Source organism: Accipiter gentilis, chromosome 2 (assembly GCF_929443795.1).
Source record: "Accipiter gentilis chromosome 2, bAccGen1.1, whole genome shotgun sequence".
NCBI classification, from domain to species: Eukaryota; Metazoa; Chordata; class Aves; order Accipitriformes; family Accipitridae; genus Astur; species Astur gentilis.
Genome location: NC_064881.1, coordinates 12,550,647 through 12,565,849, shown reverse-complemented (window position 1 = coordinate 12,565,849; position 15,203 = coordinate 12,550,647). Strand labels below are relative to the sequence as shown.

General features: G+C 39.4%; 1 protein-coding gene across 7 annotated transcripts in view; it reads right to left on the bottom strand.

The window, feature by feature from the left end:
* LYN (LYN proto-oncogene, Src family tyrosine kinase) overlaps window positions 1-15,203 on the bottom strand; it is a 59,201-nt gene that overhangs the window by 34,710 nt on the left and 9,288 nt on the right. For 4 of the 7 annotated variants that reach the window (XM_049825694.1, XM_049825705.1, XM_049825715.1 and 1 more), the window contains 5 exons: window positions 2,692-2,828; window positions 1,405-1,453; window positions 1,205-1,310; window positions 756-854; window positions 543-646 (listed from right to left, as the gene is read on the bottom strand). In XM_049825694.1, coding sequence (XP_049681651.1) covers window positions 543-646; window positions 756-854; window positions 1,205-1,310; window positions 1,405-1,453; window positions 2,692-2,823 — 490 coding nt within the window. In that variant the 5' untranslated portion in view covers window positions 2,824-2,828. Of the gene's footprint in view, window positions 1-542; window positions 647-755; window positions 855-1,204; window positions 1,311-1,404; window positions 1,454-2,691; window positions 2,829-4,564; window positions 7,924-15,203 lie in introns of those variants that run through there. The other 3 variants (XM_049825734.1, XM_049825724.1, XM_049825675.1) reach the window with 2 other exon arrangements.

Sequence of the window (15,203 nt, the reverse complement as noted above, 5' to 3'; positions counted from 1 at the left end):
GCCAAAGAATCTGGAGACTTCACTAAGCTTTTCAGTACAAAGAGCTCTGTCTACAGCACAAACCTTTAGTAAAAAGCTTTTTGAAAAAAATCACACTACAGTGCAGAAGTGTAAACCCTCATTATGCATCAACTACATTTTAAAACTTGTAGTAATGGGTAAAGACCCAATAATGGAAGACTATAAAATGCAGCATCTACTCTTTACAGTGAAAAGTGTCCTTCAATAAAGGAATCATAAGTAAAAATATTCAAGAGAAAAGATCTCTCACTTCATTCATTCCTGCTTCTTGTCAGTGTAATCACACACACACTTTTTTCCCCCCCTTATCTCAACTTTGGGTGTTAACCTGTAACTCTCTTCTCTCTTTTCCCGGTGATTTTCTCATCCTTCTCACACCTACAGAACTGCAGAAAATTCACACAATAGGACACTCTGGAACTACTCCACACCCAGTGCCACCTGATGCCAATTTTTGTGAAGACAGACTGTATGTTTTTAACTCTACTATCAATTCCAAAGTAACCCACCCCAAAGCCTACCTTTTAATGTTTCACTTTCTCTGATAAGGAAAGCTCCAGGACTATTTCCAGGAGCCAGGAGTTGTCTTTCGGCATCTTTTCGGGTTATGTCTTTGAAGAACCATCTGAAAAGCATTTCAAAGAGTTAGAACCATTTCTCTCCCCCACCCACAAAGGATACCCCACCAGGGTGAAGAAGTAGTTTGCCAGTATTTAGAGCCTGGGAAAACTTACTCTTCTGTTTCCAGGGTGTTTACTTTTGCTACGTAGTTGCTGGGAATGAAGCCTTCCTTCCTTGTCGTGAGAGATTTTGCTCTCCACCATTCTCCCAGCCTGAAAAACAGCAACAACAGTAGTATTCACAGGAAAGGAAAATGATAAAGTGTTATTTGGGTTCTACTGTGCTGAGAGCTTTGCCCGCGCTGGAGAGAGAAGTAGCACCTTTCCTTTGAACTCAAGCCCCCCGAGAAGCCATTGGCTCCGTTGGATCAGTGTTTGGTCGCTGTTACCGAGGGCAGCTGCCAAGTCCTACCAGCAGCTCCACGCGCATTTGTATTTTCACATGTAAGGGAGCTCTCCTACCATTCATACACTCATGTTATGAGTAGGATGTCAAAACCTTATAAAAGGAATTAGATGAGCCCAAAGAAAAACTACAACACAATCAGTACGGTCATACTTACTCCTCAATAACTTTCAATTTTTCTCCTTTTTTGAAGGACAAGTCATCTTCATGAATGCCATCATAGGGATACAAAGCTACCACAATAACTCCATGCTCCTCTGTTTCTACAAAGGTAGAAAGCCAAAAAAGCACGTTCACATTATTTTCCAGACTGATGTGGGCATAGCACACAGCAGTAAGATTCCTATGAAAACGTACCTTCACTGGCAAACCTCTGTCCTGGTAAGAGCTGTGCTTCTGGATTTGCCTACAATAAAATACGTCTTTAATTAAGCAGTTTTAGATCTTCGTGACAATCTTACATTACAATCACATATTATTCAGTTGCTTTGGTATCATCTTGTACATCTTAAATTAAAAGGAAAAGCTCCAATCTTTTCCCACGATTCTTCAAAAGCAAATTACAACATAAAAATATATCAAGCCCCCACTAGATTTTGAACTGCGCAGCTCAGACCTTGGGAAGGTGCGACACAAACTGCTGGGAGGCAGTTCACAGCTTTGTGACTTCTGCTGAAAAGGTTTTAGGCAGGGCACTTTAAAAGGACTGTTATCAACAGGTAGCTATCGCGCTAAAGAACTACAAGCAGGTTACGTTGCTAACATTGTGGGGAAAAAAAAAAAAATTAAAAAAAAAAAAAAAGGTAGTTTGTGATGTGTGTACGTTGACTGAGAGCGTGCCGAGTCCACTGTGTCAGCTGGTGAGAGGGGAGAGAAGGGTGTCATTCACACCTGCAGAGAGCACGGCCCCTGAATAAGGGCAGTCAGGAAATACGGGTTTCCTCAGCACAGTAGAGAGGGTGGGGATGGGACAAAAAGCACCCGTCAATCTGCAAAACAGCAAATCCACTTGGTACCCGACGGGATTCCCCTTCCCAGCACCCTTCCTGTCCAGTGCCAGGCAGCACACGTGGAACTGCCATTAGCTTGTTCCTCCTGCAACACAGCGCTGCTCCCTTCACCACTGCACCCTCTGCTCCCCTCTCGTCCTTACCTACGCATCTCGTGCAAGGTCGAGTAGTGGCCTTCAGTCAGTAAAAGGCAAGTTGGCTAGAGCTGGTAAAGAACTGCCTGTGATTACTTCAGCCCTTTTAAATAGAATAATCAACAGCTGGATCCCACAGCTATTAAAAATCCAATGCTGATACTTTTAAAAACGGTTCTAAACTACTTCAGGTTTTCTAAAGTCACCTAGCATTCTTCTACAGACGTAGCTGTATCTAGATCAAGCATTGCCAAGGATTACTGCTTTCATGCAGAAAACTACGACAGACATAAAGTAATAAAGTAACAAACTGCCAATTTTTATTTTTTCTTTCTTTAAGTACTTATTCGTTGAGGGCGAACTGTACAACACTAAAAGCCTAATTGTGGACTAATGATCATTTGAATTTCTCCATGCATGTGCTTTGGATTGAAATTTGAGTTATGCCAGTCATGCTTTGATCTTGCTACTGGAATTCTCCCCTGAGACTATCTACTTACTGGCCTTTGCTGTTTATTGGACGTTGGATCCCTCACATAAATAGTTCGTTCAGTTTTACGTACTGGTTGATTCTTCAAATCTAGCCCATCTCCATGCAGATTCTCTTTCCTTTTTGATTTTATACATCCCATATTTCCTGTTGGAATAAAAAAGGTATTAAACAAAAACATTATGCCATAAACCAAGCTGTTTCCCATGCAATCATCTGGGCTACGCAGCAAAAAAAAGTGCTTCCTTTTCATACACACAATAGTTCATGGGTAGAACAACTGAAGGTTAGGAACACAAGCTGAAAGCTCTTTTCTGCTGCAAAGTAAAGAAATGACTTCTTGTCTCAATCCAGAGATGAAGTAAATATTTCAGTATTATTTACCATTTCAACATTTTCAGATTTATCATCTTTTCTTCCTAATCTGCCCGCCACTCCCAAAACCCCTTACATCTTTTTGATACTTCTGTGAGCTGCAGAATAGATATAAGAAAAATATAACAAGTGTAGTGACAACTTATTTCTGCATGTTTTAGAGAAAAGGCTGCTTTGGAAGATGTAGGAAAAAATTCCAATCCAAATGATGAGAACTGCAGCTGGAGTTAGCAATGCCTGTATGTCCCCACTTTGTTTTGCATATGCCAGTCTAGCAGGGAGCTCTGTTTGATTCAAATCCTCATCTCACATGAGGCTGATGGCTTGTGCAGTCCCAGCTCCATGGCAGATACGCTGCTACAGTGACCTTCAGTAATAAATCTGCTTGTTCAAACAGGCCTATTACAGCAGTCTAAAATAGCCAACACATGTATCAGTGATGGCAAATCACCACACAAGTATTTCTTCTTCAATACAATTCAGAGGGATAATCTTTCTCTAAGGATGTGCATCCATGCTAAATCAGATGAGATACAGCTGTTAGCATCTACATGACTGGAACCTGGCTGCTAATCCCATGATGTAATTACATAGTACTTCAGCAAGCGTATATACCACACTATCTCTACATTCCTCCCTCAGAGGAGAGTAATTATACTTACTCTTCAAAGAATCCACTATGAATGCTTTTCAAACCTCTCCTTCCTTCCTCTCTCCCTCCTTTCAGGTCAGTGCTCTAATGCTAGGTTCACAGTCACATTTTCCCTTGCAGGCACACACTCTCACTCCCCTCCTGCCCTAATTAATCTTTAAAGCCAGTTCTTTGAAGAACAATGTAAAACCTAAAATAAGAGCTCAGTCCATATATGGGCTCAAGTTAACCAGCACTGACTAAACCACATCTGGAGAAGCTAAAGTAGATTGAAACACCCTTTACTACATCTCACTTTTACCTTCAGCTCTAGGATAGAAAAGGTCATCGTAGTAAACAGTTAAAGTAGTAGAGGTATCCACTTGCAGACACAACGGTTTCCATGGGATGGTACCTTACACACCCTACCCCTGTAGGTAGGAAAATTAGCCATGTTGGCCTGGGTTCGTATTAAGGCTTATACTTTCATAATAATACTGATGGTAATCATAATCCTAACTGACTATAACAATAAACCAAGGCCACAAGCAGTCCCAGGTCTCAACTTCCCACATCGCCTTTGTTTATTCTTCCACTGTGCCATTGAGGAAGCAACACAGAATGACAGATGCACTGTCCTATCCACGGGCTGAACGTTTTCTTCTAAACCTGAGAGGAGGATACCTCCTATCCTACCATTTCTGAAAATTATCTGTCACCTATTGCCAACAAATCTTTGGTGTCCGTAAGACCTCAGCAGTGATGCAATGAACTGTGATACTGGTTTAAAAGCAGCATAAGAACTCATCGCTCTCCTTCTTGTCTTCTCTTGAAATAAAAATAAAAGAAATCATACAGAAAATCAATAGGCACTGACCAGGCATCATCGTCCCACATAGGCAGAGAATACAATTCTCCTCTTCTTGTGTGTCAACATTTCAGTGCTCCCATACTCATTCAAATGCACTGGGGGGCACCTTCAGCCAAAATCTTCCCATAGAAGCAAACATCTTTAATTTTAGTTTGTGAAAACACCCATTGGGAGATTTTTTCCAAATTCTCAGCTCTACATGGGTTACGTACCAGTTGTTCTGAAATACTGAGAAGAATTTTTAAAAAATTTTACTTATTTATTCATTTACAACTGTGGATATATAGATGACTTGTTCTGTAGTTAATGGTTCATAGGAAATTTCTGTACACCCACAGGCAGGCTGGAGTTTGCACACTCACCCTAGACATCAGGAAGCCCAGTGTTTAATTACCTGCTGTATCTGCAAGATCAGGTATTTAGCCACCTAAATGCTAACCTTTTTGCTCTTGAATGGTTGTGTTTCTACAGAACAAACAGCTAAAGTGAGGCCATAAGGTAATTTGATCTAAAGTTGTCAGCCAAAAATCCCTTTCCCTATTGCTGTAAAAAAGCTGAAGATATCTTTAGAGACTGCAGCTTGCCCAGTGCTGATGTAAACTCAGAGAAAAGCATTTTTACTCAGGTTTTTTTCTGCAGCTTAAAGCACGTGAAACAGCTGTAACTTAAGCCTGCTGTGAGGTTGTGCTGGCAAGCTCAAGGTTAGCATTTGTTCGTGACAGTAACAACAGTGGATCAGTAATGCCAATGTGGAGGTGCCCCATAATCCCACAGAAGTCTACTTGATGTCGTGTGAAATCACACAAACACAGTATGTGAGATAACACGGGTGATGGCACCAAACAAAGAGAAGATCCTGAGCCTCATCATGAAGCACTGTTTTTTGGTTTTTTCCTCATGGAGATGAAAGCCCGTAGTCCTCAAAGGACTTAGCTAGGTCTACATTATCAAATAGCCCCAACAGTGTGTGCTGAAGCCCATACCTGCTTCGAGGAGGGGGGGAGGGTGGTTCCCCCCTGTTCACTCCAGCATAGCCCCAAGGACTAAACGTTCAGTAGGAGCAAGACCATAGCAAGGGTTTACCTCAAGGTAAGCCCTGCACTGCACCTTCCTAAAGCAGTCCCATTCTTGCATTCCAACTCTGCTCCACAACACAAACTACAGCCTAGCAAGTGGGGGCAACTGCTTCAGGAGTGGGATCCCAATCTAACTAAAATGCTAATGTAGACCCATCCTGAGACTTTCAGGTTCTTTATAAAACAAGCCTCTTAAATCTTGCAAAAGAAACATATGAAAAATATGCAATAACGTAAAATGAGTGTTTAGCACTTAATATATATCAATATAGCTGAGTATATGATATATAATTTGATATTTAGTTTTCTGACCTTATTTCTAAACAAGTATAGGCAGGCAATGGTGACAAAACATAAACAGAGTAGGAAAATAGTTTTTAAGCAGTAGAAACTAGATCAATGAGCACGTGTTCTTTTGATACTGTGAAACGAAAGATTTTTTAACTCTTCAAAGGCCACAAGATCTTATATTTCTGTACGTGCTAGCCCTCTGTAAAGCTGTGTGCACTGGATTCTGGACTGCACATTTAAAATTCCATAAGATCAGCCCTATGCCCAAAGCAAATGTAACTGTCTTGGTTTCAAAAGCTTCTGCTCAGTGACTGCTCAGTTCATCTGCAATACCAGATGTACTTGTTTCCAGCATAGTATTATACATTTTTACTGAAATCTGATCTGGGTCTTTCCCAGGGTTTTGAGAGCAGCATCAAAGTAAGGATTTGTAGGGCCAGTATAAACAGCAGGCACTGACGGGAGAACTTCAATCAACACACATTGTAATGGATTTCAAAATACAAAATGCTATATCATTATCAAAGTTAATTTTACAAACGTTCGACCCTAGCAAATTACCCATACAAAAAAGAAGCTGTGAAATACAAAATGTGTATGCAGTGTACATCTTTCTTAGTTTATACAATAGTCATAAGGAGAATCTGAAGGGGGGAAGTTCATTCACGCATAAATAAAATATTTCACTCAGTGTAAAGTGTTTATTTGCATAGCCCTCTGTTGCCATACCACAAGGAGCATCAAGGAAGCATTTTGTGCAGATATAAAGAAAAAGAGAATATGGTAAGCAAAGAGCAATCCAGACAGCGCAGCATCGTTACAAATAAAACTATGTTATTGTTTGTCAGAGATAAAAATAAATCAGACATCAGAGAAAATGCTGTCAGTCCCTACTCAGACATTTCCCATTCCAACCGTTTTGCCATACAGGAGACAGTACTTTTCATCCATGCTTTTCATTTGTTGTCCTGTCCATACCTCTAGACATGAGAGATAAGCATTTATTTAAAAGAAACCCTATATAACATAGCTGCTAACTTTCATAAACAGATATCTAAAAACATAACAGCTTCTCTTTTAACAAAAAGCGTATTGTATTTCATGGCTAAAAGGTGAAGACAGGTACTTCAGTTAACATCCGCAACATGGTGACAAAAATCTAAGCTCAGGCACCCTTTGAAAAGCCACAGAAGTATCCATAAGAACCATCACACAGAGCCTCTGCAGCAGGTTGTTCCACAGCACCGATCTTGATGTCTACAGAGACATTTGCCTTGAATTTTCCCTCTGAATCCTCTATTTCATCTTGCTACAGCAGCACTTGGGTCTTAATTTTCAAAACAGACTATGAGGGACTAGTCCAACATTTTTCTAGAGTTAAAAGCGTCTGTCTATCCCCCAAAACTCTGTTGCTTTGTCTGCCTTGGCTATATTACCAGCAGAGTAATGTGTCTAAAGTCACAATACTTCCTCCCACAAGCAGTTAAGGTTCATGTCACCACCGCCTGTCCATCCACCATTAGCAACATCTGAGGTTTCATTTCCTCCCAGCTCTTATCCTTTGCACCATCTACAAAGCCAATCTCATTTTTCATTTTTCTCATGGCCACAACTATTGCCCTCCTTGTGATTCTGGTATACACTATTTACAGTGCACATTAGAACCAATTTCCTAAAAACCCATCTGGCATGTCTGGGCTTTTCTTGAGCAAAGTCACATCTTCATGAAAATGATTCTCAAATCCTCACAGAATTTTCAATGGCTTAGAGCAGCTTTATTTTAATCTTTGCGGAAAATGCTAATATTTAAAAAACAACTAAAATGGATTATACTTTGGCTTTTCTAGTAATAAAGTAACTTTTAAAAATAATTAGAACTACAGCTACAAACAACTCCATTTCATCAAGTAAATATCTGTTGTTCAAAAGTTCAGTAATAATGTATATAAACACCAATTCTGTGGGAGGCTTAGGCTTTTAACAGATATATACATATGTATTTTAACAAGTACATAAATAAAATAAATTTTTATTCAATTACAAGGTTTATAAGCAGTAAACTCTTCATTTAAACCACAAAATTGCTTATGCATATATATATATAAAAGATGTTCCTTAGCAGTACAAATAAGAGAGAGACAGTGCATTAAGAAGTATAAAGAAAAAAAAAATCAAGATGCCCAAATTATTCTGAGTCTTGAACATTGCTCTATATTTAAGCTTCTAAATCAAAGAATGGGAAGAAATTGTTTACACCTGCATATAAAAAAACCCCAACTGGTTTTAAACCTGGAGCTTTAAAATAGCTTAGAGAGCAGAGGGATAAATAATTTTCTTTCTTAACACCTCTTTCAAAAATTGAAAATAATATCTTTTCCCTCCTCTGTTTTAGACACTTCCTTCTGACATTTAATGCCAGCCGGTTTGCTGCTACTTCGCAAGTTATAAAGCCAGAGGTGACACAGCAATGAAGGCATCAGATCTCCAGAATAATGGAGAGTGTGTGATTTCCTTGCATTACCCTCAAGGTCAAGGCAGAAGTGTCTCAAAAAACAAACTCAGAGTGATCAACTTAGATATAAAACTGCTGGGGAGGAAGAATCATAAGCCCATGCTGCCCAAGGACACAAACACCTGCTTTCTCAGTACCTCATCCAACTTTCTACATCACTTCAATCAACTGCTTAAGTTTCCCATTCCATGAAAAAAAAATGGGAGAAATCTTAAATTTAAGGAATTCATTTATCTTAACCTTTATTGCTGACTTCCACTTCATGTTGATCTACTTCCACATTATCTGTGGTACCTGAGTGTTGCAACGATCTTCTGTTCTCGGGACTATGAGGAGGACCATCTGTGAGGGGCCTGGGAAACCTGCGTTCATTTCTGACCCATCATCACATGGTGCAGAATGGCAAAGCAACCTCCAAGGAACCCAGAGGGGGAGTTTAATTTGATGTAGTAGAGCTCAGCAAAGCCTCATCAGTACTGCTCTACACATATTTGTGCCAGTGAAGATGTGCTACCAGGCCAGTGTGAGAATGAGTGACAAGAATAAATTATCAGTGGTTGCAAGTAATGTGAAAGAATTAAACTAGAGAGCAACTGAACAGAAGTGGATTCCTATTCCTTGCCTATCTCACAAATGATCAATTCTGGTTTTGCTCAGCCTTGTTCTTAAATCTGCAATTGATCCCCTAAATATATAAAATATGTGTATATATATATATATTTAATAATATAATATAATATTATAAACATACATGCATTTAAATTTTACTGTAAGTCCTGACTGCCTGGTAACTTTAATCAAACTAGACTCTTGCAAACACAGAAGTCCTGGGTCAGCTTTTATCTTGGGCTTGTTTCACTTCCTACATCTTGTTTTTGCACTGGAGACCAGCTAGGGGAACTCAAGTAGTTTGTTCTTCCCTTGCCTTTCTGCCGAAATGGTTACATGCATCTCAGTCCCTCGCCATCTCATGTATTTTAATCTCTTTTTAAATTTAGCTTATTTCAGTAGGTCTGGATTACATCAACTCTATGCCTCCCAAACTGAATTTATCCCTTACACGATACACATATACATGGACATATATATATATAAATACACACACGCAGAGAGGCACAAAACACTATGCGCTCCCTGCAATGCATCTAACAGGAGCATGGATAGCCTAAATCTACTCAGCATTCAGCTATGACAGACTTGCCCAGTGTAGACTCCAATTGTTCCTGTGATGTGAGAAGCAGTAGTCCAGCTGACAGCTTTTTCAAAAAGGAGAAAATTTGGGGAATTCTTTAGCTGTTTCAATCTTTTTTGGGGGAAAGGCGAGGCAAAGTTAAAATAATATTTTGACATACATAGTTATTTAAACAGGAAAAGAAGAGAAGTTAAGCCCCAGTGTAACCATCAAACCCCAAATATTACTGTAGTGGAAAAGTATGCAACAAGCACATCACTGTGAGATTTCCCCAAACTTATTTTGATTTAAGTCAAACCCTGAAATTTTCCAGGGGTGCGCTTCTATCAGAGCAAGATAACAGAGCTATCTAGTTTATCACCCATGATTAGAGCACAGGACTAAAAATTACTTTCTGGGAAAGGCAGACCCATTCCGAGCAGCACAATCACATCGTACAAGCTCAGATATGAGTTTGCCGTGCTCCATTTTTAAAGAGGTTAATGGGCGTTGGTGGGGAAGAACAAAATATTATTGCTGAAAGGTTTCAGAACCTCACTCCACTTGGCTTAGAAGTTGTCTCATAATTCCCACGCTTAAGCATGTTTGGGGGACAATAATGGCATTTAGCCCTTCATCCTCTCGGGCAATCAGGAAGAAGTCACATCTCTTTCAGCCTCTTTTCTAGGCTTTAAAGACCAAGCCCTCTCAGTCTTTTCCATTTCCACTGGTTATCCTAGGAGCCCTTCTCCACATCTGTTTCAGTTTGAACTCATCCTTCTTAAGGACAGGAGGCTGGAGTTGGTCAGATGCTCCAAGATGACTTTCAGCAATGCCTTGCAGCAAACAGTATTAATATTTCTTTCACCTACAGAAATACGTCTCCCAGTAAATTCCAGAAATTAATTTATTATTTTCACACTTTTGTCACACTAGCCTTTTATAATCATCTAGCGATCCGTTAAGACATCCAACCTTGTCTCATCTTTCATAACGACAAACTGCTGTCACAGCAGACTTTCATATCTCCAGTGGTATGACCTAACACCCTGCTATTAAGTTTCTCCCCATTATTTTGCCAGACCATTCTTTCTGCACGATATTCTCAGCTGCCTGTGTGTTTCTAATGCCTCCTAATATCACAAGGGGACTCCTATTTTTTCACTGCAAATTAAAGTATTAAACAAAAAAGTTTCAATCTAATGCTAATGTAACATTAGGCAACACAGAGTGGTCTTGCCAAGAGCCTGGGGAAGTGCAGCAGGCAGGCACCACTACCCTGTTCAGCTTCTTTCACAATCTCTTCCTTGGCAATTGTGACCAAGACAACTTCTACTTTGTCCATGCCATCTCAGATTATTTTTTATGATTTTCCTATATCAGTTACAGAAAGTACACCCTACCACCTTCATGCTCTCCAACACTTGCATTCCTACTACAGTTACAAATCCCTCACGTTTCTACTTCCTCTGCAACATTCCATTTTAAGCCCTGCACCAGTACTTCTGCTCTTCAGAGCCCAGATTCCTGACATTAGTGCACCAATATCTCAGTCCAACTAAACCAATGTGGGCTGGCAGAAACCTTTCTTGAACTCATTACCAAACTGACTACTGTTCTCATTATCATTCTCAACATCCATTCTTCCACCCTTTGGTGTCCTGTTTTCTTTTCCCACATCGGCTTGCACATTGAAATCAGGAGTAGGACTCTGCAACATTCATAACTCAAGTCCACCTCCCAGTGTAAACATTTTTAAAATAAAAATTCAAATTAGAATAGGGGAAAAAAAGGTGTGCTGCCACCCGACTACAGTGGCAGTGGACTGTATTACATCATACAGCAAAAATTCCCCAATAGCTGACATAAGAACAGGAAACGTCTGGTGAGAGAAAATACCTGGAGTTGCTGTACCGATGCGTTTCTGGGAAAGGCAGACCCATTCGGAGCAGCACAACCACATCGTACAAGGAAAAACCTTTTCTCCTATACCTCCCCTCCGTTTTTTTTTATTTTTTATTTTTTTACTTACTAGACCAGGCATTTTAGCTATGTAATAACCAACATTAATTGACACATTGCTATACTACATGGAAAATATGTGACTTAAGTTATCACAACTCAAACTTCCAAGTATGAAGTGATCCAATACAGTTATATAGAAATCAGGTGTGGTCAGCCGAGATTTGAGGATTATATACTTCCCTCTGCAGCCTTTGAAATAGGCGTGCTTTGCTAAAACTAACTGTATCTGTTCAGGTAAACAGTTCTCTATATTCAAAAGATACTAATCCACAGTCCAACCTTTGCCTGTCTTGCCTTTAAGCCTGTGGGGAGAGGATAAGTTTATTCAGTGCTCAGCTAAATCATACATGATCTTTGTTGGAAGTCATAAATGACAGCATAACATATATAATAAATATCATCATAGTTGATGACATGAAAAGTAGCTCTAATACGGGTAGGGGGTCTTGACCAAGAAATAAGCATTTTCTGTTTTTCTATAAATCCACCAGAGGTTTTGCCTAGATTTATTAAAAGCTTGGTTTCATGCAGGGATTTTGGCAGTGGTAAAAAAAAATAAATAATAATAAAAAAATTTCAAGAAGAAAGACTGAAAATAACTAATGTCATTGTGGTAGTATAATAATGTTATAATGCTTGTAAAAGGATGAAAATAAAATTCTGAAACAAAACATTACATTGCAATGAAGCAGAATACGATTTATACAAACTACTGATCCTTTCCCCTGTTTATTCAATTGAAGAAAAATACCAAAACACAAGAAAGTTAATCCACACAAGATTGTAAGTTTGTTAACACTGCCTAATAGAATTTATATATTATGAAAATGTTCCAAATTCCTGTAGTCAGTATTTTTGGCACCAATTTTAAACCGAGTCTTACATTAAGCTAACATCTGTTTTCTGACCTTACAACACTCGCTTCATTTTATTACAATCATTTGCCTCAACTGCATCCTCCAGAATTTTGAATCAATATCAACAATGAATTAATTCACTTTGCCAGCCCTCAGGCAACCACATCTTCCATTTCCTCATTTTTTTTTCCACTGTACTATATCTTTTGAAGATAGGGGAAAAGGTCAAATAACATCTTAATTTGTCATAGCAGAATAAATATTTCTATCAAATTCATTAACAGGATCATAGGAAATGGAACAGAGAAAAACTGTACCATCATGTTAACCAACTTAAAAGGAAAGTTCCCAAAATACTTTACAGACTTAGAAGCATCATGCAAACTATAAGTAAAAATGTCGTTTTCTTTACTAGTAAAAAACCTCAACAAAGACAAACAGCAGCTCCGTATAACCAATCTCCATTTCCAGACGAAAATTTGGCCAAACCACTACATTGAAGAGGATCGACATTTTTCCTAAGTATTATCGGGTGTCCCACTCCAGCTAGTAAACCCCAAGGACTACGTCTATATTCCAAGCTGATTGTATCTATGATTCACACACAATTTTTTCAGCTTTAAATTGATGACTTTGGCCAATAATGGCAGTGTGCTAAAGTTTCAGTAGTCTAATATTTGCCCTGAGCTTTATAGACATCCATGTCTACCAGTAGTATAAGAATTCTTCTCCCTCCTTTTTAAGGACTAGAGCAATCACTGTGGCATAGGAAAATGAGAAACTACCCATAAAAACAACAAGGTTTTGGAGTGAGGTCCACAAGTAGCCCAGATGACGTCATCCTCATAACAAGTGACGCAACAGAAGGTCAGAAGGACAAGCTTCACACAGTTTCTCTGGCGAACGCAGATCCGGGACCTATCCTTCTTCAGTCCCAACAGTATTTACCTAGCTTCTCACTCTCCCCTTCTCCTTCTCGCACACAGTTAGCCTCACAAAACAAGGTGCACTTCAGAGGCACGCAACAGGGGTTTCTACGTTAGCAGAACAGTCCAAAATGCCTACTTTATACACACGGTGGATTTACTCAGGTATTGATTTCAACATGCCCATCAATGTACCTGAAACCAAAGGCACTGCCACACAAATTACGATGAGCAACAAGTGGCCCTGCATGAGCTACTTTGCAGTAACCCAATGTCTGCATTTACTAGGCGATACGTGAAAGAGAAATCAGAATTAGCTTCCCCCTGTTTCATTGAGGCTCAGAAGACAATATGGGATGGAGCGAGCAGCTTGCTAACATTTAGTGAGTTTGGAGAAAATTAAGGTGTCTCTAACATCACGAGGCTGCAACCCAACTAGCTCTTCAACTGAAATTTGTCACTCTTTCTGCCCCTCGAAGATACATTTGCAGGTTACCAGCTAATGCTTGAAACCTTCATCTCATTCAAGAAAGGCAGCCTAATGTTCAACCTCCACATGCCCGGACGAATGTATTAACAAGACATTTGTTAGGGAGAATCATTAATAGCTACTATGACTAAGGGGAGAAGATAGTTATTTATGAATGCGGCCTTCAACTAGTTAAAGATGTTGTTGGCAATAAAGAGTCTTTTGCAGATGTGATCACTTGCTTTGAGATCTGCCTGCAATCCAAACCCATTGCTGTACTGTAAACGAAACTCAAAGATCATGAAATTATCACAACATGCCAATGAAAACTTGATGGAGGACAGCATATTCACAGCCAACAAGCCCTGAGGAAGGTTTTGAGCGTGGCCTCATAGAAAGCATACAACTTCTCCTTCGGGTTTTTCTTTTGTTTTCAGTGTGTTTAAAAAAGGGTGAAAGGGAGAGCAGATCATTCGTGCATATTAGCTTTTGTTCTCTCAAATTCAGGTAACCATATCCCAATGGAATAAATCAACTATTATAAACCTTACATGGCTTTATGCATTCTACAATCCACTTCTAACATGGATTAAGATAGTTGTGACTAAATTAGTGCAGAATGACTTCTGTGTCAATGGATCTTAACTCTGTATTAGCCTGGTCATTCTCTAATTCATATTTCTTTGCACCACACCACATTTCCCATCCTGCTCCATTGGCCAGAGGGCTTCTTCATCTGCTGTCACCTCCACACTTAAATGCCGACACGTACTCATGACCAACTTAAACGTAGCATTCTTGTCATAATAGCATCTTATTATGCCTTGAGCACCTGTTTAAAGCACTGAATTTCACAAATAACTCGTAAAAGAAAAACTGGGGTTTTTTTCACCCTCTTCAAACGCCAGCATATAGTTCAGTTGCAAAAAAAAAGAGTTACTTCTCCAGCAGACTGTTTTGTGTTTCATGAGCTGTACAGCATTAGATATACACAGAGGAACCCTCCTGAAACACAGGCCATTGTACTGGGGTATGTAATACAGATTTAAGAATGAACTCGAAGCTCAGATGAAAATTTGGGGTTAAATCATTCATGCTGATGTGGACTCTTACTCAGAGTCCAGTTCCTCCTGGAAGTTGCAAACCTCGGACGAGTTTTCTTAAGTCACAAGAGGAAGTTGCAAGAGTTCTCAAAAAAAAAAAAAGGTCGGACAGTGTCAAATCCAGTGCCAGTAAGTTACACTAGCAGAAATGAAGTTTTGTGTTGTTTAATCTTTACAGAGATACCAGAAGAACATTCAGCACTAACTGTGTAAGT